The 25,141-nt window shown below is 41.1% G+C and overlaps 1 protein-coding gene across 1 annotated transcript in view; it reads right to left on the minus strand.

The window, feature by feature from the left end:
• The window catches only part of atp1a2a (ATPase Na+/K+ transporting subunit alpha 2a), a 51,859-nt gene that overhangs the window by 20,189 nt on the left and 6,529 nt on the right, over positions 1–25,141 (minus strand). Inside the window, exons 5-17 of the mRNA XM_054766927.1 lie at positions 23,072–23,185; positions 22,863–22,997; positions 22,256–22,373; positions 21,802–22,070; positions 19,831–20,029; positions 18,324–18,433; positions 14,298–14,432; positions 12,674–12,753; positions 9,995–10,104; positions 3,728–3,903; positions 1,974–2,110; positions 1,746–1,896; positions 674–842 (exon numbers count right to left, since the gene is read on the minus strand). Coding sequence (XP_054622902.1) covers positions 674–842; positions 1,746–1,896; positions 1,974–2,110; positions 3,728–3,903; positions 9,995–10,104; positions 12,674–12,753; positions 14,298–14,432; positions 18,324–18,433; positions 19,831–20,029; positions 21,802–22,070; positions 22,256–22,373; positions 22,863–22,997; positions 23,072–23,185 — 1,903 coding nt within the window. The remainder of the gene's footprint in view (positions 1–673; positions 843–1,745; positions 1,897–1,973; positions 2,111–3,727; positions 3,904–9,994; positions 10,105–12,673; positions 12,754–14,297; positions 14,433–18,323; positions 18,434–19,830; positions 20,030–21,801; positions 22,071–22,255; positions 22,374–22,862; positions 22,998–23,071; positions 23,186–25,141) is intronic.

Genomic DNA, 25,141 nt, shown 5'->3' on the forward strand with positions numbered 1-25,141 from the left:
AGGTGAAACTGGGTGAGATTTCTTCATTTTTTAATGAGAAAGGGTTGCTTTATGCTGCAAAGGCAAAGTAGCAAGCGACTTTTCAGAGTGAAAAGGGTGGAGTGAATGTGTGGCGTAACTGTGCATGTTTTATTGCCTTGCTTTTATTTTGATGGCTGGACGTACTGGATAAAGGAAGTATTATGCCAAGTTTTGCTGAAGTGACCTACTGGAGCTCCACCAATGTACTCTCACATCCAAAGTGTTCTTAAAGAAGTCTTCTCATCCTCCGTAAGTTTCATGAGTGATATACTGTATGTTCTCTTGAATAAGTAAGTCAAATATGTCTAAGGTGATTTAATGGTTACTGTTTTCATATACAGTAATATAGCCAGTAGCCATCTGTTTGAAACCAGTCATATGCAAAATATGACACAACCAAAGTTCTCAGGTCTCAGGTTTTGGACAGGTGCGATTCTACAGTGTGCACGTTTAATGTTGCTCACAGAGGTCCAAGGAATGCTCAGGTTGTTTGTGTGTATGCTCAGATTCTTGAAAAATTAGGGGGAACATTGGTTGTCAACTATGGAGACAGTAATAGCTGTGTGTTGTTGATTCCTCTTCAGTGGACAGTAAGTCTATACTGCTATACAAGCTGTACACTGACTACCCCAAGTCACAAGCCATCACTCACCCTCCTCCACGCCCGTGACGATGGAGGCAAAGTTGTCATCCAGCAGGATCATGTCCGCTGCCTGCTTGGACACGTCAGAACCGGCGATCCCCATGGCGACGCCGATGTCGGCCTTCTTCAGAGCCGGTGAATCGTTCACGCCATCGCCCGTCACGGCCACAATGGCCCCCTGAACCCCATGGGAAGCAGCAGACAAAGAAAAAGTGTCAAGAAGAGTGAGATAAGTGGCATGATTTAAGCCCGACGATCCACGCTTTCCTCCCTTTCCCCTTAATAACGTCTTTTGAAAAGCAGCTCTGGGGAGATTAAATGAGGAATGGAATTGAGTTGTAATCATTCAGTCACAGAGCGCAAGAAAAGAGCAAGTGGAGGGGGAATTGTAGCGTGACCTCCAGTGTATGGGAAAGTGTGCAAATGCACTGGATGCATACATTTAAATATCAAAATTGACTCACTGTTGATCATACAGATGAGCAATGGACACACACACACACACCCATCTGCTTTAGTAACACACCCAATAACACTACATCTAGCTTTAAATTGCAGTCACACATGCACCATGTCCGAATTCCTTCACTTAATTGTGGCGCCTCCTATGGGTTGTGATCAAAATACTTTGGAAGACATGCTAGCATAAATATAATACAGATATCCTCAAAGTTTTATCATCGTTAGACAATTGCTCAGTGACTTATGGACGATTAGTTGCTAAGTCCCACCTATTTTGCTTGATGGTGGCCATCTTTTTCAACCATTCTTGCTCACATTTTACACACTTGTGGTTGTAAGTCCCCTAAGTGTGTGTACCAAATTTGGTGGTGAGTGGGCCAAACACCCTAAAGTTACAGTGGGTGTATTGAGCTGTCCGAGAAATTTCAAGTCAATACAATTTATGGGGGGTGGTTACACTTTGGGATTTAATCATAGCACCACCATGTGGTGTATTTGTCAGAATAGCACAGGCAACACAGTCGGGGTGCATGTTTTGACAAATTCTGACCCTTTTGTGTGCAGCGGTTGAAGAGTAGATGAGTTTGTGACTCTTGCACACACTGGTTAGTCTACTGACCTGTCTCTGGCAGCCTTCCACGATGATGAGCTTCTGCTGAGGTGACGTGCGAGCAAACACGATCTCTGTGTGGTTCTTCAGCAGGTCATCTAGGTACTCGGAGCTCATGTGCTTGAGGTCAGAGCCGTGAACCACGCAAGCCTTGGCGTCCCTGGGGGACAACACAGTCAAGGCTCAGCGAAGAGATAGTATGTTTTTTTTTGTACTGTCCACCTTTGACACACGCACCTGGGATTAACTTGGCTGAGAGGGATGTTGAGTCTTTCAGCGATGTCCTCCACCGTCTCATTGCCCTCTGAGATGATGCCCACTCCCTTAGCAATGGCCTTGGCCGTGATTGGGTGGTCGCCTGTCACCATGATCACCTGAGCGCAGAGGCCCATCCGTCACATCAACACATCAGATGTATCTTGTATGTGTATCAGCCCTGACAAGCGAGCGTGAGCTACAACAACGATGTCTTCAGGACCCATCAGTCAGCCAAATGTGTTGTGGTATTTACAGGAGACAAGAATGGAGCTTTTAGCTGTTAGCTGGTGTGGGTGAAAAATGACTGACAGTGTCGAAGCAACACTGCAGGAAAACAAAGAGCTACTGAAACACTTCCACTGATGAGTATAGTGAAGACATGTATTGATTTTTGATCAGTATAAAATTTGTGGAAGTTGACGACCTAACCATTGCATCACTCATCTCATTGTATCACCGCATTATTGCATCAGCAAGCAGAGGGCGCAATTATTTCAGGCCCAAATTTGTTCTGCCTAAATGGGCTGCAGTAAAATCTAAATAGAGGCTAAACCTGAAGAGAGCAAACTACTTTTGAATGGAAATATAATGAAGTTTCTTGTGAATACTGTAATACTGGGTTTGGCTTACGCAGCCTTTTAACATTGACAATGGTGTTTTCATCTGTTTCAATGTCTAGCGTCTTTCACATGTCGCCATGCTTCCTCTTTAGTACGCCATTTTGTGCAAGGTGAAGAGGTTTATCTCGGAGCATCCTTCCCTGTTTTGCCTTTCGACTTCTTTTCTTGTATTTAAACAAGGAAAAAAAATGTTGTAATAAATTGGACTTCGAGTGTGCTGAAAAGTGCTATCTACATAACTGCCATTGAATTATTATTACCATTACTCCTTGTAATAAAGACTTCCTTTTTTTCTATTCCTTAAAATACATAATAAAAATATATTTTAAAACATAAATAAATAAACCAAAGTAAAATCAGATACATTAGAATTACATATATATATTTTTTAATAACCGATAAATAATACTAAAAATACTACTCTGAATATTTTTTTTATTGTTGATTTCACTCATTGAAGAAATTTCCCATCAATGGTTCCTGTGTCCAAAGTTCAGCCTGGGGGTCATTTTGTTTTTGTCAGTTTGTTTATACATTATATTTACCTTCAATGAGTTGGTTTTAGCATATTTAAAGTAGAGAATATATCAAAGTGTCCCCCCTCCCCACATCCTTCAATTTTTCTGTAAGCAGCCCTTGTTGGAAAAAGTCTGGACACACCATAGAAGCAGGCATCCAGTACTTGTCAGTCATCCTAATGTGCAGACTGAGGCCAAAAAAATGGCCACCTATGGGCTCTCCATTACACCCACTGAGAGAAACATGTGACATACTTTACTTACATTTTCTCTAGCATCACATAGCAGAAAACTGTCAGCCTCTATTCAAAATGCCATGCGATTATTCACACCTGAGCTTTAAATGCTCTGACAAGTCACAATGTCTGTTATCAACCCACACACCTATTTGCATTCCTTCATGTCAGGAAAAAAGACATTTTATCCCACAAGCCATAATGAAATGAGAGGATATATATGTATGTGGCAAGCGAAAGTCTCTCAGGAAGACATTCAAGAGTTGATCATACGTCTCATCAGTATTTAAATGACGCCGCAGGAAACAGCTTTCCAGGGACAACAATGCAAAAAAAGTGAATCGGCAAGAAGCAATTACCTTGATGCCAGCCGAGCGGCATTTACCCACGGCATCGGGCACAGCGGCACGCGGTGGATCAATCATGGAGATGAGGCCCAGGAAGCAGAGCTGCTCGGTGGGGAAGTTAGTGTCGTCGCAGTCGAAGGAGAATCCTCGAGGGAACTGGGATGAAGGCAGATTCAAGTGGCAGAAGCCTGCAAGAGGACGGGATCACCGAGATGATTGTTGGGATAGAAACTCACTGAGGCAAAGTATGCTGTAGATACTGAAAAACATGAAAATGTACAATCTTTCTGAATCCGCAGGATTGTTGACACTTACCAGCACAGACCTACAAAGGGGATTTAAATGTGCCCTACTCTGCACAAATGACTCATTAATGATTTTCATGTTTGGAGTTCTGCAAGACAGGGTCAAAATGAACTTATAGGGGTTACTACAAACCAAAATGGCCGACTTCAAGTGCATTTTACAGTCTGGCTTGTTGAGATTTTTTTGTACGTCTACTAAAGCTAGATATTCTTGCCGAGTTTCATGTTTCGGAGTGAAACTGGCTGCGGGGGCTGAATTTTTTCAAAATATTTTGGAGGACGCTACTGAGCCAATTCTCAGAGGTTTTTTCGGCAAGCCGCAAAAATGTCGCCTATTATTCAAAAGTGACTTTTTAAATCATATTGATTTGAGAAGCCAAACTCTTTAACTGTTCCCAGCAACTAAGCGGAACTACGTTCTTCATCAATCTGACCAGAACTGGACTTAGGAGACCAAGTGGGGGGTAAGTTGCTCTTAATGGACTACAATGCTGATGGGGATGTCACACAACTTCATGTAAAAAATAAGAACCATTCCTTTAAGGCTAAAGACACAAAACTGTGTGTTCCCAGTAGGGCTTACTAAAAGCACTTTTAAACTTTGTCTAACTTCCAGCATCAAGGCTAACACACTTCCAAAACTCTATTGTGAGACCTCTGGGACTTATAGAAAATTGATGAAAATACTATGATGTGCAATATGAACTGATCTAAAGTGGACTCGACCACATATTGTTTCCATAATGTCTTCATCAGTGAAGAAGTGGATGTTGTCACTTTAAGGTCAATTGTTGGGGTCAATGTCCTCTCATTATGAGACATGTTGATCGCGCAGTGACTCATATACAGTATATGTATGTGTGTGTGATATTGTGCCCTGACTCAGTGGACCCCAGATGTGATGGCTTAATGCACTGCAGTCCTACTTTCATATTCATCTCAATGTGATTAATAGTCGCAGTGTGGCATCCTCCCCCACATTTTCCAAGCATGGCGGTGTCCTCTGCAGCTCAATTTATGACCCCAACAACGACCCAATTGTAGCATGTAGCACAGCCGTGTCAAATCATTTATTATGTTTCTCTGCGCAATTATTCACTTTTTTCTCTGGATTCTCACCATAGGTAATGAATTCTCTTGTAAAAAGGCAAAGACATGTTTTGGATGAAAAATAAGCCTCGATTTTACCTTTCAGCTGATGAGACGTTTCGAGCATGTCATCTTGAAAATGTCACCGATTGGGAATCTTTCCACCTTAAAAACTGCCAAAGGTGATGATTATGTGCTATCATTATTGTCATGGAGAGGTGTCGCTTTTAGTGGTACGAGTTTGAGAGTTGAACTTGCAGGAACCCACGGAATGAATACAGCTAACTCACGCCTTGAGTGTTGACGATGCAAAGCTATGTGAACTTTTACAAGAAATCTGTTTTCTGAAGCGTTGCAGGGATTTTCAATTGAGAGGCTTTGGGTCATAGATTACTAAAAGTGTATTTCTGACCTCAGTCTTTATTTTCTAAACATTTGGAAGGAATATCAGTTCTGCTTGTGAAAGGACAAAACATATTATTGTATTTTTGAACAATTTTACGTGTCAGAGGTCCCACAATAGTGTATTAGAAGTGTGTTAGCCTTGATGCTGGAATTAAAATAGTATAAAAGTACGTTTAGTAAGCCCAACTGGGAACACACCATTTTGTGTGCATTTTTAATACTAATGGGTTGCGGTTGTCTCTGACAGTGTCTCCAAGAAGCTCTATTGTGCACTTTATCCACTTACATGTACAGTCAAGCCTAGTATGCCCAAGTTATCGTATTATTCGGTTTTCGTCAAAAAAAAATTCAGAAAAATATTGCCCTGGTTTTCGTGCAGTCTCAGATTTGAAACAATAAATTCCGGACTATAACCCGCTACTTTTTTTTCCACACACTTTGAACCCTGCCATTTGCTATTTGAGCCATTATCCACAAATGGCAAAAACATGGAACAGTGGTGAAACTTCCTAAGAGTGGCCGGCAAACCAAAATGACCCCAAGAGCGCAGTGACGACTCAGCCACAGAGGTCACAAAAGATTCCACAACAAGATTTTTCTGTCTACCAAAAAATCCTGAAGGAGAATGTTCGGCCGGCCATCTGTTAGTGACCTCAAGCTCAAATGAACTTGGGTTCTGCAGCAAGACAATGATCCAAAACACACCAGCAAGTCCACCTCTGAATGGCTGAAGAAAACCAAAATGAAGACTTTGGAGTGGCCTAGTCAACGTCCTGACCTGAATCCTATTGATATGCTGTGGCATGACCTTAAAAAGGCACTTCATGTTCGAAAACCCTCCAACGTGGCTGAATTACAACAATTCTGCAAAGATGAGTGGGCCAAAATTCCTCCACAGCGCTGTAAGAGACTCATTGCAAGTTATCGCAAACGCTTGATTGCAGTTGTTGCTCTAAAGGTGGCCCAACCAGTTATTAGGTTTAGGGGGCCATCACTTTTTCACACAGGGCCATGTAGGTCTGGATTTTTTTCTCCCTTAATAATGAAGAGTTTCATTTCAAAACTGCATTTTGTGTTCACTTGTGTTGTCATTGACTAAAATTTTAATTAGTTTGATGATCTGAAACATTTATGTGTGACAAACAAGCAAAAAAAAAAGAAATCAGGAAGGGGCAAATACTCTTTCACACTGCTATACATACAAAAAGTGTTTTTTTTTATTTGGTGGGTGTGGCTTATATTCAATAATCAATAATAAATAACTAAATAACCTGTAATTTATGGAATATATAATATAAATATAATATTGCACAACACAACACACTAGTCCCTTTTCCTGTACTGTATCGCTCTGTGAAATCGCACGCCCAAACAGCGCATCCGACATGTTGCTGACTCGCTATTTTTTGTTTTTTTTTGTGTGACTGCTTAATAACTCTCCATGGGCCCAAATAAAGTTGCAAGTGCCGGCATTTTGATGAAAAAAGGTGAGAAACAATTGAATTCAGCCTCGCCAGGATGTGCGGGAAGTCCGCATCATCAATAAGTTCCATCCTTTCGTCACTTATAATTATTTTACATAGTTTCCTGCTTATAAAAACATAATTATTCTCCATGAAATAATTTTTAGTTTGATGTTTTGGGGTGTCTGGAACGGATTAATTGTAATGACATTATTTCCAATTGTAAAATTGTCAAAATTTCTGTATATTTTGGTTGTCATCTGACCATTTGGAATGAATGAATGAAAACCGAGTTTCCAGTGTACAGGAGATCCCTCTTATTTGCGAGGGTTACAGTCCAAGACTACTGGCAAATAGCATAAAAATGTCTATGTTTGACACTCTAATAATGAAGTCTGGGTTATGCTGCTGTGCGTCTAAGATCCACCATTCGTTACACAGGCTCACTCCTCCCCCTCCAAATACTCCTGCTAGCTTGACATTGACGTTCTCCTCAGATTTCGGATCAACATTTGCAATAAATGTGATAATAACTCTCCCCATCTCTTTAATTGCAATTGTTCACTCATGACAAAGGAAGCTAGCAATCTAAATGCATAGAAGCACAATCCAAGTTAAGCCCTACAATATGCCTCACACACTTATTAAAGTATAAAATGTATAGGTGCTCACCACAAATGAATGATAAACGACGAAGACATGTACAGCACAGCATGAGCTGGCCCTTTAAACTTGCAAACAAAAACTTGCAAGTGAGTTGACTTGCTCCCTTCCTGTGGATGTGGCGCCAACAGCAGGAAGTACATGGTACAAATGAAAACGCTCAGCCGTTCACATCTCACACCAACATATACCGAATGCTGTATTATTGTGTGGTTGTGTATTATGCTAATATTGTATGCTGTATTATCACAAATTACCAATTTAGGGTGAATGAGATTGGTTTTCTGATAAAAAAAGGCCTATTTTTGGAGAGGGAAAGCACAAATAGGCGAGTTTTTTGGACTAAAAAAAAAACACGAATGCTGAATCGTGAATATGCGGGGATCCACTGTACACTGTAACTCTGCACTTGTCCAATGTGACAGATGGCATATACTGTATCATATACAGTCACATGACATTTAGGAGTGCGACAAATACTAGCATAGCTATGGGAGCTACAATGTTCACATTTTAACTTCAGCATGCTCGGTTAGCCTATTCAATGAAGAACAAATTATCAAAACTTACAGCGTATACACGGGTGTGCTCAACTAGCTCGGGGCGGTCCATGAGGAAGGAGGTTTTTGCTTTATGATATCATGAAAGAAGCAATTTCAAAAGCCTCTTCTGTCAAAAGTGGAGCCAACAAGTGAGGAAAATGATAGATTTTTCTCAAGTTTGATGCTCATAAACAGGCTCGAGGGACACGTATTACTGTCTGCACATCATTCAAAAGTACATCCAGTACAATGGGGGACTTGTAAGTGAAAGAAGCAGCCTATTTGAGGGCTAGCCAACTCTCAAAAACCTACTATTTTTTTCAGTTGCACCTGAATTTTTCTGCTCTCACGGCCAGTCCTACTACTCATAGATGGACAAAAAAGCCTCAAGACGCCATGCTGTAAAATGCACAGGAAGTCTGCCATTTTGGTTTAAAGTGAGCCATTTAGTGTCGTTTTGGCTGTTTCTAGCAGTCTACAACATTAACTTGTGTTAAATAGTAACAATACAAATATGAAAGACGACTAAGTCAATTAAAATCAAAATAATTTGTGTACACATCATTTGTGAAATAAATTTCTGAAGGTCATAACAAAAAACACTCCATACACTCTATTGCTCATATCTAACTTGTGGGGAGATAAGGGCAAATACCTATAAAAGTACACTTCACTGGCTGCTACAAAAAAGGTCAGTTAGGATAATCCATAACGCCGCTTATAGAGAACATACAAACCTTTTATTCCTAATATCACAATTATTAAAATTTGCTGATCTGGTAAACATTCAAACAGCTAAAATTATGCGTAAAGCAAACAATAACCTGCTACGTAATACAATTCTTCCCAACAAGAGAGGAGAAATATGACCTTAGGGAAAAATTTAACTTCCAGAAAAGCGCTAAAGACCTTTAGCATATCAATATGTGGAATCAAGTTATGGAATGGATTGAGTAAAGAACTCAAACAATGCACTGAAATGAGTGATTTCAAGAAACAATACAAGCAGTTGATGTTTACAAAGTACAAGGAAGAAGAGTCCTGATTGCTACTAACTCTTCACATTGTCTGTACTCACTCATCATCAAACTACAAGTATGTTTCTGTCAACCATTAACCCTTTCATCAGTTATTATATATTATTATTTATTATGACTGTTATATAATTCCCTTACAGTGATGATTAACTGTGACTCATATTGTACCACATTGTTGTTCAGCCTTATCATTTTCCTAGTATTTAAAATTGGCAAAGAGTACATTTGGGATACAGGAAGTCAACAAATGTATTGCAATTTACTGTATGTCAAATAGATGGGGGGTAGGAATAAATAAGCTTTGCTTCTTCCTACTCCTTTTTTGACATGTGGAACTGCATGTGAATTGTACTGTACTTTGTGATATATTCCAGTGTAACTTGTATGCATGTTCAAAATAAATTAAACCGTTACCATTACACTTTAATTTACTGCATAATTCCTTGCCAGGATGACACAGCTTTTAAGTCTTCACATAGGCAAGCAAATATTTGTTGTTGTTTGTCTTTAACATTTTGTGTCTCCTCAGCGTTTGGCTTCCTGTCAACTTGGCAAGAGCGCAGTGACCCACCCAGCCCGACCAATAAACAACAACAAAAAAAGGGAAATTCTCATTTGGATAAAGTGCAACGATAAACACGCCGCTCTTCTAAAGGGACATTTGGCTAAACTACCCTCTTACCCGAGGAGATGATAAAAGATAATGGCTGCATCCAATCGCCTCTCCCACACTATCTCGTCCCAAGTGGATAATAGCTGCCGGCGCCAAACATACCCAGCACTCGCTCTCCCAGTCCTCCCAGCTCCATGTAGGCGCTCTGGAAGGCGTCCTTCCAGTTGTCGTCCAGTGTCTGCTCCTGGCCATGGATCATGATGGTACTGCACCTATAAAAACAACATTTGCTAACGATCACTACTAATATTTAAGTAGGAGGCCATTAAAGATAGGTGCAGTGGTAAAAATCACGGAGTTGATTAAACTCCAGTAATGTTTTGACAGAAGTTTGTGCTTCACGCTCAATTGAAGCTGAAATTTAGGCCACTAAGGACCATTCTTATCGTGACGTACCGCAATGCAGCCATTGATCGGCTATTCTGTGCCTGTGGATATTCTGATTCATCTAGGTCATTGTATTCTGAAGGCATTGAATCAATTGCAAATGGGCTGTTCAGGTCTTAGAAGACCTTATGCCTCTTATTATTAGTTCATGCTCAAAAACTAGGTAGTACAATTTTTTGTCTGAGTAGCTAGGGACAGCGCTTTTCGTAAGGGTTGCTGCAGGATCCTTACCAATTCATCGCAAAAAGACTGTTGAGGTCGTCTTAGAAGATGCCTCGTCTTTCATCTGAGCGGGCGTCATCAATTCCTCAAAAACTACAGTAGATTGGACAGCTGCGGTCAAAGGGGCTGTAGCAGGATCTTTACCTTAGAGGATACTTCTGGATACTGCACAAACTCCTCAGACTAGAGCGGTCCTACATTGTCTTTGAACATGAACTGTTGAAGCCTGCTTGGATGAGTGGCGAAACGTCTTCTAAGACAACTTGAACAGTCCAGGTGTGATCAATTCAACGCCCTGAGACTCGTCTATTGTAGTCTGAACGGGCCTGCGATTCCTTAAATCAACGATGATGCCGTGGTTCTCTGGTGGTGGGGACCCATGCTGGCTGTGTGGGGCGAGGCTTGCTGGGTGGTAGGAAGCACTCCTTCAGCTTTCATACATTCTCTGTGACAATTACACATACACACATGCGGCCACATATATGCACGTACAGTGGTGAAAAGGTTTTGGGGCCTTTCTGATTTCTTATTTTTTTGCATTGTTTGTAACACCTAAATGTTTCAGATCATCAGGTAAATTTAAATATTAGTCAATGACAAAACAAAATACTTTTTATAAAATACTTTTTAAAATGTATTTATTAAGGGAGAAAAAAAATCCAAACCTACATAGCCCTGTGTGAAAAAGTAATTGCCCCCTAAACCTAATAGCTGGTTGGGCCACCCTTAGCAGCAACAACTGCAATCAACTAACTTGCAATGAGTCTCTTACAGAGCTGTGGAGGAAATTTGGCCAACTCATCTTTGCAGAATTGTTGTAATTCAGCCACATAGGAGGGTTTTCCAGCATGAACCGCCTTTTTAAGGTCATGTCACAGCATCTCCATAGGATTCAGGTCAAGACTTTGACGAGGCCAATCCAAAATCTTAATTTTGTTTTTCTTCAGCCATTCAGAGGTGGGTTTGCTGGTATGTTTTGGATCATTGTCCTGCTGAGGAACCCAAGTTGGTTTCAGCTTGAGATGGCCTGAAATTCTCCTTCATGATTTGTTCTGTAGACAGTGGAATTCATGATTCCATTTATCACAGCAAGTCTTCCAGGTGCTGAAGCAGCAAAACAGCCCCAGACCATCATACCACCACCACCATATTTTACTGTTGGTATGATGATCCTTTTCGCAAATGCAGCGTTGCTTTAGATGTAATGGGACACACCCCTTCCAAAAAGTTCAACTTTGTCTCATTAGATCAAAGTATTTTCCCAAAGGTCTTGGGGATCATCAAGATGTTTTCTGGCAAAATTGAGATGAGCCTTAATGTTATTTTTGTTCAGCAGTGGTTTTCATCTTGGAACTCTGCCATGCAGGCCGTTTCTGCCCAGTGTCTTTCTTGTGGTGGAGTCATGAACACTGACCTTAACTGAGGCAAGTGAGGCCTGCAGTTCTTTGGGTGTTGTTGTGGGGTCTTTTGTGACCTCTTGAATGAGTCGTCGCTGCGCTCTTGGAGTCATTTTGGTTGGCTGGCCACTCCTGGGAAGGTTCACCACAGTTTCATGTTTATTTGTGGATAATGGCTTTCACTGTGGTTCAGACCTGGGTGTGGCTAGAGAAACTGTACTCAGGTGTGATAAACCACAGTTCTGTTTTAACAGGGGGTAAATCACTTTGTCACACAGGGCCATGTAGGTTTGGATTTTTTTTCCTCCCTTAATAATAAAAGTTTCATTTAAAAACTGCATTTTGTGTTCAGTTGTGTTGTCACTGTTACTGTTATTGTTGTTGCCCCTCTCTATTGTCCGCCCTCTTGTCCCATACTTCTCACTCTCTCTTTTTCTCTTCTCTATCCCCTCCTGCTCAAGTCCGGCCGCTACAAATTTGCATAACAATAAAACATCAAATAAAGTCAAATACAAAGTATGTAACGGTTTCTTACACTTTTCCCTGGCAAAGCAAATCTGTTTAGCCTCTAAGGGCATCCAGATCAACAATACTATTTCCCAATTGGCCGGACAGGACAAGAGGAAAAAAAAGAGAAAAGAACAAGTGAGGTTACATTTTCTACTTTCTGGTGCCATTTCCCCCTGCTGGCCATCCCACAGAATAAAGTAGAGGGCAACCGAGAGCTAAATGTGGTCTATGTGGGCCGCCATTGATCCATTATTGATGAACCAACCTGTCCAGGATTCTCTCTGGCGCTCCCTTCATGACCAGAATATGACCGGAAGGATTGTCCTCTGCCTCATGGACGGAGAGCTTAGAGGAAAAATAAGAGGACAGATCAACGGGATCCAGTGAGAGAGATATCAAAAATAATGGTATCGGCTGTTTTCTGTGAGAAAATGAAATAAACATAAATTAGATGGGCTATAAAATTGAAAATGTTAATTATTTACTGTGTAATTTATTAACTTTAGGAGCCGCTGGGAAAAGCACACCATGAAATAATTACATCTATTAAAGTTAATTTGTGGGAAGGATGTGATCCACTTCAATCGATTGCTCATGCCTGTGGGCCCACTTAAAGCAGCTCGGCCACAGCCTTTGCATTTAATTTAGCAGCATTTACATAAAAGTCACAGTGACCATGAATGAAGTTGGGAAACGCTATCACACTAAACAATATAACCTTGTTGCATACAGAGGCTAACATGAGAGGCAGCATGCTAGCATTAATAATGACTTTCAACACATGCTTGATCCCACCCACTTGCTTAAATGTTGTAGATTTATTTTATGTTACATGTGAAAAAATAACTAACACTTTAAAACAAAGATGGGAGGCGGTTGTTCTTGATGTAGTTAATCGTGAACATTTTTTGTACTTATTAGTATGAGTTTAAAAAGGACTCAATTATTTGGTCTTCTAAGAGTTGGAATTTTGTAAGACTCATTCCTTGAGTAATTAATTTCATTTTGTCACAGAAATTACATGTAACGCAGGGCCTCTCAACTAAAGATACAAAAAAACCCTTGTATGCACCTAACACTTAGCGGTGGACGTCTTTGTGAAAAAGCAGGCTTCACATCTTAAAAGTTAGTTGGCTCCGCCGACCACGAGCTAGCCAGCTACAGACGTTTTTAGTTTTTCTTCAGCGAATATGCTAACGTAGCATGATGATGCTGTTAAAATGTGAGTGTAATGGTAGCACTAGCTATGCTAGTGTTGCTAACATCGGTGTCCTCTTGACCCACTCCTTAATGTTACGTTGTTGTATGTGCTATATAGCATTTATTATGTTGGACAAGTGCTGCGTAATAGTGTAAGAACAGTGGATAGAGTACACAATTGCACTTCTTGGAGACACACACGCTTGTCAGAGACACAGCTCATTAGCATTAAAGCTATAAAACACACAAAACGGTGTGTTCCCTGTACGGCTTACTAAAAGCACTTTTAAACTCTCTAAATTCCAGCATCAAGGTTAACACACTTTTAGATAGATAGATAGATACTTTATTAATCTCCAAGAGAAATTCACATTTCCAGGAGCTCTGCAAAAATGGCATAATGAACTCAATCACCCAATCACAAAATAAACAAACAACCAAGGCAAGACATGAGAGACCAGAAAAAAACAAGAAAATACAATAAGAATAAATAAATAAATAAATAAATACGGACCAGATCATGTCGAGTTTTGTAGTGCAATAATAAATAATAATAATAATAATAATAATAATAATAATACATAATAAAGTCATACGTCCAGTCCTGTGGATTTACTGTATTACCTGTTAATACGCTATTGTGGGACTTCTGACACTTGTTATTATATATGCTGTATGTTTTGTAGTACCTGGTACTTGTTGGTGGAGTTGAAAGGGATTTCTGCCACTTTGGAGTTCTTGGCTCTCAGGTCTCGAACGCTCCCACAACACAGCTCGATGCATTTCAGCAACGCCGACTCGGATGCGTCGCCAGCCGTCTCCCTCTGGAGGACACACGGACAGACACACACACACACACACACACACAAATAATGGAGGACATTAGCACAGCAGCTCAGCGAGAGAGGAGAGTTGTCTTTGTCACAGTGCAGCCAAAGCGTTCCCCTCCATGTGTTATTTAATTGATTAAAGTTGCGCCCCGGAGAGCATTGTTCACTTCCATTATGGCTCTCATTAATAATGCAGGTAGCTCTGCAACATCTGCATAAGCAACACTTGTAGCCAAGCAGACAGGACACAGCATTGCCCTTGGAGTTCTACAACAATAGTTTGCATGTCCCATAAATAACATCAAACAATGCTTCCCAAGCGACTGCAATCTATGTGTGGGTTTTGACATAGTCACGCAATAGTGAAATGTATATAATTGGGTATGATGCATTAGTAAAAAGTGAGTACAAAATATGAACGCAAAAGAAATATGTTTAGAATGAGAAAATAACTTTCTTCTGTTGCTTTTTTTTGTCTTTTTTTTTTCAATGTCACAAACAAGATCACATCACTCGCTGCACTTTGAGAGAATGAAGAGTAATGAGTGTCGTATATATATAGCATTTTGTACACAGTGGTTCAAAACTCTATAATATTACATTAATATTACCATCCATCTGTTTTCTATGCCGCTTATCCTCTCTAGGGTCCTGGGTATGCTGGAGCCTATCCCAGCTGACTTTGGGCGAGAGGTTGGGTACACCCTGGACTGGTCGCCAGCCAATCGCAGGGCACATATAGACAAACAACCATTCACACTCACATTCATACCTATGGACAATTTAGAGTCGCCAATTAACCTAACATGCATGTTTTTGGAACGTGGGAGGAAACTGGAGTACCCGGAGAAAACCCACACACGCACAGGGAGAACATGCAAACTCCACACAGAAATGCCCAACGGAGATTCGAACCCAGATCTTCCCGATCTCCTGACTGTGTGGCCAACATGCTAACCACGAGGCCACTGTGCGGCCCACATTAATATGACTCTTAAATATTATTATAAAACAGTAATATTATTCCATCCATCCATCCATTTTCTATAACGCTTCTCCTCTTTAGGGTGGCGGGGGCATGCTGGAGCCTATCCCAGCTGACTTCGGGCGACAGGCGGGGTACACCCTGGACTGGTCGCCAGCCAATCGCAGGGCACATATAGACAAACAACCATTCACACTCACATTCATACCTATGGACAATTTAGAGTCTCCAATTAACCTAACATGCATGTTTTTGGAATGTAGGAGGAAACCGGAGTACCCGGAGAAAACCCACACATGCATGGCGAGAACATGCTAACTCCACACAGAAATGCCCAAGGGAGAATCGAACCCAGGTCTTCCCGATGTGTTGGCCAACATGCTAACCACTAGACCACTGTGCAGCCCCAGTAATATTATTATTAAATATGATTAATATTAATATAAAATTATTAATCTAACTTTTTAAAAATAATTTCTGTCTCATAATTTGATTTACTCTTTTCCATGTACAAAAGTGAGTTATGCATATGCATGGTCCAGATCTGATCCAGATTGCATTGTCATCAATGTAAACAGTCCATTCAACATGCTGAGACACTGATACCTTTGTCAGTTATTGTCTTTATTCTAATGGTATTCACTGATGACAAAGACAAAACCTTGGTGGAGGTCAGTGTTTTGTGAATAATCTTCTGACCTGGTATGAATATGTGATAGCATCTACAATCATAACAATGCATTCAAATGTGCAGCAACACGTTTTTTGGGGGTGGGTGTGGGAGGGTGGGGGGTGTTACACATGTGCAGGGAGGGGTTCAAAGCGTGACAGCAATGTCTTTTGGTTGCTCTTTATTCATACATGAACAGCAGCACAACAAGGACGCACGATTGGCAAGATTTGTCCTTGTTTTTCCATGAATGAATAACAGATGAAGGAAATTCCATCTCTGTGCTTTTAAAGGTGGGGGAGCTATGGGAGCTCGTAAGGCTGTTATACTCAAGTCACTTGTTTGCTCCACTTTTGAAAGAGCCGTTTGAAGTTCCGTCTTATCGTGATGTCATGAAGGAAAACCCTCCTTCCCCATGGACAAGATATCGCCTCTGACCCGCCGCTAGCTAAATGAGCCTGTACCGAGTATATGCCCAACACTTTTTTAAAAAGCAGGCTTCGCTACACATCTTAAAATAAAGCGCTGACAACTATCCGTCAGTCGGCTATACATGGGAGGTGTCACTTTGATCATTAGATTTTTCTTAAGACACTAGGCTAACCTAGCATGATGTTGCTATTAAAATGTGACTGTAATGTTAGCGCTGCTTAGCCTCGCTAGTGTTGCTAACCATCTTTCCTCATTAGAATTCATCCTTTTCAGGCAGCATTATAATAAGTATCTTGAGCCTATAAACACATAGGAGGGATCGTTTTCTTGCCTTCATAACATCATTAATTCATCCATCCCTCCATTTTCTATGCCGCTTATCCTAATTAGGGCTGCGGGGGTATGCTGGAGCCTATCCCAGCTGACTTCGGGGGAGAGGCGGGGTACACCCTGGACTGATTGCCAGCCTATGGACAATTTAGAGTCGCCAATTAACCTAACATGCATGTTTTTGAAATGTGGGGGGAAACCGGGTACTCCGGAGAAAACCCACGCACGGAGAGAACATGCAAACTCTAACGGAGATTCAAACCCAGGTCTTCCCTATCTCCTGACTGTGTGATCTCCTGACTGTGTGGCCAACATGCTAACCACTCAGCCACCGTGCGGCCATCATTCATTCATATTCCCCACAAAGCCTATGTTACACTTATAAAACATAATGACGTGTTATTGAAGGGGGTGATGTTACAGCGTTATGTAAAGCAATTAAAGCACACTCGGCCGGCTCCATTAAAGTGCTATTTAGATCCTAATAATAGACTTCTGTTAAGAGTTGTTCTGCTGCATAATCGCTCCCAGATGATTCTTACATTCAAGTGTCGACCAAGTGGAAAAGTAGGGCACTAAAATGTCTTTTTAATTGGCTCCTGACACCTGTGGAGTTCAGAGCCTCGCAGGAGACGTCATCAGTCATGGATCATGGTTAGCGTTCTTTTATATGATTTAGTTCCAAATATTTACAATAATTATACCATTGTAACATAATTTAGGACAATTCTACAAATGGTCTCAGATGAACCAAAAGGCATTTCGTGGTTAGACAAACCGTCAGAGTTTGAACCGTGCATGACAGCACGCACAACATTTTTCTTTAGCGACATTTACAGTATTTCAACGTGCAAAGTAAATAGACTTGCATTTAAAGCGCTCCATCGCCATATGCGTCCTTACTTGTTAGCAAAGTTAATATAGACGGGGGCAATTTTGCACAAGGAAGCGCATTCTCGGCAAGTGCGCAAAGGATGCACCTCACTACCGTGAAGCATAAAGCACCAAGTCAGCCCAAGACAGGAAGAAAAAAAACCTAGTGGTGTAATGGTACAGCTACTGCCTTTTAAGGAACAGCTCGGGTTAGATCCCAGCCATGGGCAGTTTTGTGTTAAAATTCTCTTAATTTGTTATTTTATACATATAAAACTAAAAAAAGGGAGATTCCAACTAAAACTTCCCCGATTTAAAGAGTGACTGTTATTCCTGAGAGTAAAACTAGCGTAAAGTGTATTATTATTATTCATTATGTATTATTGTAATACAAAACTTGACATGATCTGTCCCATATTTATTGGTTTATTTATTGTCTGTCATATCTTGCCTTGGTTGTTTTATTTTATTTTGTGATTTAAGTGATTAAGTTCATTATGACATTTTTGCAGAGCTGCTGGAAATGTGAATTTCTGTCTAAATCTATCTAAAGTTGTTGTTGTTGGAGTGTTTGTGAGTGCTGGAGTGTTCCTACCTTTAATATGGCGACTTGGTCCTGTCCAGCTCTGAAATCGGCTCTGTTGCACAAGCCGGCCACGCGGGACAATGCCGCCCAAGTCGCAGAACTCTTGTCAAAACCCGAACCTACAAGCAAGGCAGCGATAGTTGTTGTTTTTTTCCCATGATTATTATTTTAAAATGTGTATTCATGCAATATGGATGCTGTCAGGCCAGCAGCTAAACAACACAATGGAGGTCAGCCACACTTTTCTCTTTGGGATTTTTCAATTCCCCAATTTGAAGAATGACATTGATTTTTTTTTTTTTTTTTTTACACGCCGTCTGAGCTGTTTAGACCGCTTGTCTCGTCCTTCGCAAGCAATCTTTCTAGAAATGACCTTCACTTCAGCACCCTGCATTCATTTTTCATTTCAGCCTGGCGCTCTCAAGAGTGCTCAACACACGAGCAAGAGGCCAATGTATCGGTGAGAAGTCCACTGTGTTTAATAAATTCATTGATGGATGGAAGGATGGATGGATGGATACAACGATTAATCCTATAAATTTGTCAGTTAATAAGATCTAATTTGTCATAGTTAAATAGATAAATAGATTAAATAGATAAATAATCTTATTACACTTTAGTAATTTCGATCCAGAATAAATTCTAAATCAGGATGACTCCTTGTAGCTATTAATAATAATAATTGTCTCCATTCATTGACACAGCGTTAAAGCCTTTAAAGAGCGTTGCAGTGAAATAGCATTGAAGCTGCTGGCTGTGCCGACTCATGGTTTTCAACACAATGTTGGCTGTACTTTACTACTACTACTACTGGAATTTGCTGAGATAATAGTAGAATAGTGGAACATGTGCAGCACACAAATAGTGGAATAGTAAAATAGTGGAACAGTGGAATAGTAAGATTGACAAATAGGAAAATAGTGTAATAGAGGAATAGTGAAATAATAGAATAGGCAAATATTGAAATAGAGGAATAGTGGAATATAGAAACAGAAGAATTTTGGAGGAGAGGAACAGTGGACTCAAAGAATAATGGAATGGGTGAACAGGAAATACTGTAGAGAAATAATGAAATATAGGAAAAGCGGAATTGAAGAACAGAAGAATAGAGGAATAAGGGACAGTGGAAAAGAGGAATATTGGAACAGTAGAATAGCGAAATACTCACAATAGCCACGACTCTTCTATTCAACTTCAGGAGTGGAATGGTGTAATTAATGAACAGAAAAATAGTGGAATAAAGGAACGTTGTAATAGATAGAAGAATAGTGGAAAATAGAAATAGTGGACTAGGCAAATAGTGGAATAGAGGCATGGTGCAAGAGAAAAACAGTGGAGTAGTGGAAAGGTGGAATTGTGTGAAGGTGGTGCACTCAAGCCTGCTGCTTGATTAATGTGTGTGTGTGTGCTCTGCAGCCTGGCTGACTGAGTGACTGCTGAGCAGATGAATTTGGGCAGGTGGTTCCAACCGCTCCACCTCCTCGCGGCGCCCCCTTCCCCCCTCCCTGCGCCTCACCGCTCTGGTCCTCGGTGGTGTCAGCCTCGTGGATCTGGTTGTCGAACCACATGTGGGCCACAGTCATGCGGTTCTGGGTCAGCGTGCCCGTTTTGTCTGAGCAAATGGTGGAGGTGGAGCCCAGCGTCTCCACGGCCTCCAGGTTCTTCACCAGGCAGTTCTTCTTGGCCATTCGCTTGGCCGTCAGTGTCAAACACACCTGGATGGGGGCGGGAGAGAGAAAAAGGTGAGGAACAGGAATGATGAAGAGGAGCAGGTGGAGGCAAAGGGCGTTCAAGTGTATGTACGAGTGAAAGCAGGTGGCGCCCAGATGGGACAGATATATAAAATACACACATGCCATATGCTTGTAAAATGCAACAACACATATCAGACACACACAGACATGTCAATAAGCTTGGGTTTAAATCATCCATCCATTCATTTTCTATTTCATTCAGCTTCAAGGATGGCGCTGGAGCCTATCCCAGAATAGAAAATATTGTGGTAAATAAAAACATTTTTGCTCAATCAAATTATTGTAATAGCGAAATCATTTTTATTTAATAATAAAAACACATTTCTGAAAAATAAATCATGTAAAAATAATTACCACTAAATTTAGAGGAAAAAACAGATTTGTATATACAGTATATAAACCGCACAGGCATATAAGGTGCACGTGTCCACGTCATAAAATGGCGGATTGTGGTGCGCACGAGCCTGTGAGGACCAGGCAGCTCTTTATTTGAGCTATGAGAAGCTGAGCTATGAGAAGACTCACAACCCGTCGGAAATCGCAGGAGGTCTTTACTCTATAGCAGTCTGACAGAGTCAGACACTAAGGTCATCACACAGCAACTTAACACTCAAAAGGTATAACTAATAAATATACAAACATGTACCAATACAAGTTTCACATGAAAAATAAAACTTTAAATCTTTCCCATAATGCATTTCATTTGAGCAAAGCATTTCATTGGAGGATAAGCAGCATAGAAAATTGATGGATGGCGCTGCAATGCTGCCTCTGTCCACCAGAGGGAGCCAGAGGAGCCCAGAGTTCAGAGGGAGGCTGACGTCATTGCAGCTCCCCAATGAATGTGTGGCTTAGATGCAGTGAATTATGGGAAAACATTTTTTTCCCATTTTAAATGCGTATTGGTATTGGTTCAAAGCGGCTTATACACCGAAATCTACAGTACTTTTTTTTTTTATTCTTCAGCATCCAGGAGGGCGCCCAGAATAAAGAATATGATGGTAAATACAAAAATGTTGCAAAAGTTTTTAAATAATCAAAACATATATTTAAAAAATAATTAAAATCATCTTAGAAAACAATTTATTCAACTCCTAGGAGAGTGTTGGAAGAGATGAAAAAAAATTCTGAGATGAACAGAAATATGTTTTTTATTTATTTAAAAATAAGAATAAATATGAAACCAATTATTTAAAACTAGATCAATTGAAAGATATACTGTATGTTATTCAACTTCAATGATAGGCCTGGAGCCTATCCCAGAATACGAAATATACTGAGATAAATAGAGCATATTGTTTTTGTTTATTGGAAAATGAATGAACAACTAATTGAAAAAATATTTGACAACCAATAAAATATATTTTAATTCAACTTAAGAAGAGGCCTGGAGCCTATCCCAGGATATACAATGTAAGTATATCATTTTAAATGAAACTTCACAAAAGATTTTATTTTATTATCTCATTCATTTTCTGTTAGTCCTGCTCAGGGTAAGCAGGAGTCTACCCCAGCTGACTTGGAGTATTTTGAGGTGGGGCACATCCTGGACTGGTTGGCTGTCAACCACAGAGTATATGTGAATTACATAATTTCATTGGGGGTTTGCAGCTTCTTGGAGAGGGATAGAGCCTATCACAGCATAGAAAATATTTTGGCATAAACCGATGAACACAAGCAGACCACTAGGACAATAATGTGTTGAAGGGATAAAGAAAAGCATCTAAACTCACAGTGACGGTGGCCAGAAGACCTTCAGGCACGTTGGCAACGATGATGCCAATGAGGAAGATGACGGCCTCCAGCCAGGTGTAGCCCAGGATGAGTGACAGGATGAAGAAGCTGACGCCCAGGAACACGGCCACGCCCGTAATGAGGTGGATGAAGTGTTCGATCTCGATGTTGATGGGCGTGCGGCGGACCTCCAGCTCTGACGCCAGCGTGGCGATGCGGCCCATCACCGTTCGATCCCCCGTGGCGATGACGATGCCGCGAGCCGTGCCTGTGGCCAGTAAAGATGTTGTTAGTTAGTCACCGTAAAACAGAACATCCAGCAGCCATTTTGGACAAACTTGTGATTGGAGCATGTCAGAGAACTGTGAAGCGCAGCGCTGCACAGCAAAGTGAGAAAAAGGCAATAAAGAGGTGCTAATGGGAGACAATGGCGGCCAGATGTGACCCACCAACCTTCAACACAGTTGGTGGAAAAGAAACAGATGTTTCGCGTCTCCAGGGGATTGTCGTGCGTGAACTCTGGAGAGCGAGTCTGAGGCTCCGATTCTCCGGTCAGAGACGAGTTGTCCACCTTTGCAAAGAAGATGCAGATGCAAAGAAAGACACTTGTTAGGTCACAACTGGTCATTTTTATGTTTTTTTAATTTTTTTATATTTGTATTATTGTCACTTTTTATTCTTTAGTGCAACAAGTTTATTGTGGGTGAAAACTGAAAGAGAAAAGAAAAAGCTGCGGTGACTCATACGTGAAGAAGGTAAAGCAATAAATCTATCCGACAGAGAATTAAAAGTCAAATTTGGGGGGAAAAAAACCCCAAAATACTTTAGAATTTAGTGACTGCTTTTAGCAGTAAGGTCAGGAAATGCTCTCAATATTATCTGTTCATTTGAAAGATTTCCTAGTGACAGGAAGCATATCAGATGTGGTGTAGAAGATGTAGTGGTGGCAGGATGAAGAATGAGAATGTAGCACAAAAGAAAAGTTCGTCGTCAACTTTTACCGCATCTTTATTAGCTGAGAGTCAATGATTCAAGGCCAACTGGAAGAGTGGTTCCTTACCTTACATCCACTGGAGGAGATGATTCTCAGGTCAGCAGGAATACGATCTCCACCTTTGATCTCCACCAGATCCCCCTGCACCACCTGCTCGGCGTTAATTTGCATCTTCTCCCCCTCGCGGATGACCATGGCTTGCTGGAGACAGAAGAGAGGATTCAGTAGAGGATGGTGAGCAAAGAAAAAAAATAAAGATTCCCACCGGTCCTCACCTGGGGTACCATCTTCTTGAAGGAGTCCATGATGCGAGAGCTCTTGGCCTCTTGGAAGTAGGAGAAACATCCGGTGATGATGACAACGGCGGCCAGGACCACACCCAGGTAAAGCTGTTCAAAGGAAGTCCCATTGGCATGCTTTACAAATCAATATGTCTTCATTTGACAGCCTCACAATTGCGTTACTGGGTGGTTGCCATGGCAACCGTGCATTATATACACCTCCTTTAGAGTTCTATACTATTAGGGGCCCAGCCTGCTTGGCCTTCATGGAGAAGAAAATGCACAAAAGCCGGATTGAGAATGCTGAGACATTTGCCAAGCATCTGTCATGTGCGCATTCACTATAGGGGCACGGTGAGGTGTGTGCGTGTGTGTGTGTGTGTGTGGGGGTGGATTTCTTTAAGGTTGGCAGGTCTGTTAGCATCTTTATTTATGCTTGAACAATGCTGGTGACAGCAACTCATACAGTAGTTTGTACAGATAAATAAATAAATGTTATCAGGTTCGTAATAGTATTTGAAATCGGCGGGTGTGAAAAATGTTTTCCCCTCTCCCCTCTGTATCCTTCTGTTTTTCTAGAAAGAGTTGACACCCCTGATGTACAGTATATAAGCACACTGTACGTCTTATTAGCGCTTATAGTGAAAACGCGACAAGAAACATGGTGTGAAGGCCCGTTTGTGCGTCTTTTTATCTCCCAGTGTGAGGTGGTGCATTATGCATGCAGAGGGAGCTGCAGGCCCCTGAATGTGAAGATGCAATCACAAGGGGAGATTAAAGTTATCACTGGTGTGCATGTGTGCGTCCATCCGGCTCACCCCATGCTTCCATTATGCAATAGAAGCCTTTAAATGCCAAATAATGACAGCGTAATGACTGGCGGCCATAAAGCGCAGTACGGATGGCTGCCTGGCACTGGGTGGGAGTTTTTAACATGCCTAATGCAGCAAAGTAAGCCAGGATTTTTGGCGGGACATTTTTGCCTTTATTGTACTTTGTCATATGATCACATGCTTGTGTTTGGGCAAAAGTATTAGGACACCCAGATTACGCAAAGGTGACTTTTGAATGATGTTCTACCAGTAATATTTGTCCCTACAGCCAGTTAATGGCACCAAACCTGACAAAAATCTATCATCTCCCTCACTTGTTTTTGCTGCACATTTGGAAGAAGAGGCGCTCAAACGCTCATTTGTGTCGTTTCATGGCATCACGAAGGAAAAACTTCCTTCCTCACGGACATGATACTGCCTCTGACCATTACCTAGCTATTTGAGGATGTCCCCTGTACACCCCCATCACTTTTCGCTACACACGTTTTAAAAAAGTTTCAAGGCTAATTGTATGAAACTTGGCCAGGTTAGGTTTATTTACAGTGGTACCTCAGTTAACGTCCGACCCTGTTAGCACTTTTTTCGGTTAACATCCAAAATTTTTGCAAAAATTTTGCCTTGGCTTGCATTTGCCCACTTGGTTAGTGCACAATTGGGCCGCATAGTAAACTGTTGTATCTGTGCTTGTTTTGTTTATGCAGCCATCTTGGATCATGCCCCAAGAAAAAATTTTGCAATACTTAGTGCACCCTTAGGTACGGCAGCCTGTAAGGCACACACAGTACATGTAATGCAATGAAATGGCCAAAACTATGAACCCCCGTGTTGATGACTACTGTCTGCGCCTTTTTTCAGTGAATGTGCCGAACTCTAAATAATCCGCTATGAGTCCAAAGGAGCTTGCGAGTGACAGCAACACTCCAAAGAGAGTGAATACCACTAATGAATTCAAGAAAGAAGAATAACTTAGAGGATGGCATGCACGTTGCCGCTCTGGGCAGAAAGCACTGGAAGCCCTCATCAACAATAAGTACCATCCTCAAGAATAAGAACATAATCAAGTGAGCTAATGTTGCGACAGGAGTAACAATGTTAACACAACAGACACCACAAACCATGGAAGGTCTTCAGAAGTTGTTGTGGATTAACGGCTTGCGGGAGCTAGCCGGAGCTAACCTGTTGTCAGCGCGAGGCTGCTGAATCTAACAAGGAAAACGCCTGCAACGAGTGA

Source organism: Dunckerocampus dactyliophorus, chromosome 2 (genome assembly GCF_027744805.1).
Source record: "Dunckerocampus dactyliophorus isolate RoL2022-P2 chromosome 2, RoL_Ddac_1.1, whole genome shotgun sequence".
In the NCBI taxonomy this organism is placed as follows: Eukaryota; Metazoa; Chordata; class Actinopteri; order Syngnathiformes; family Syngnathidae; genus Dunckerocampus; species Dunckerocampus dactyliophorus.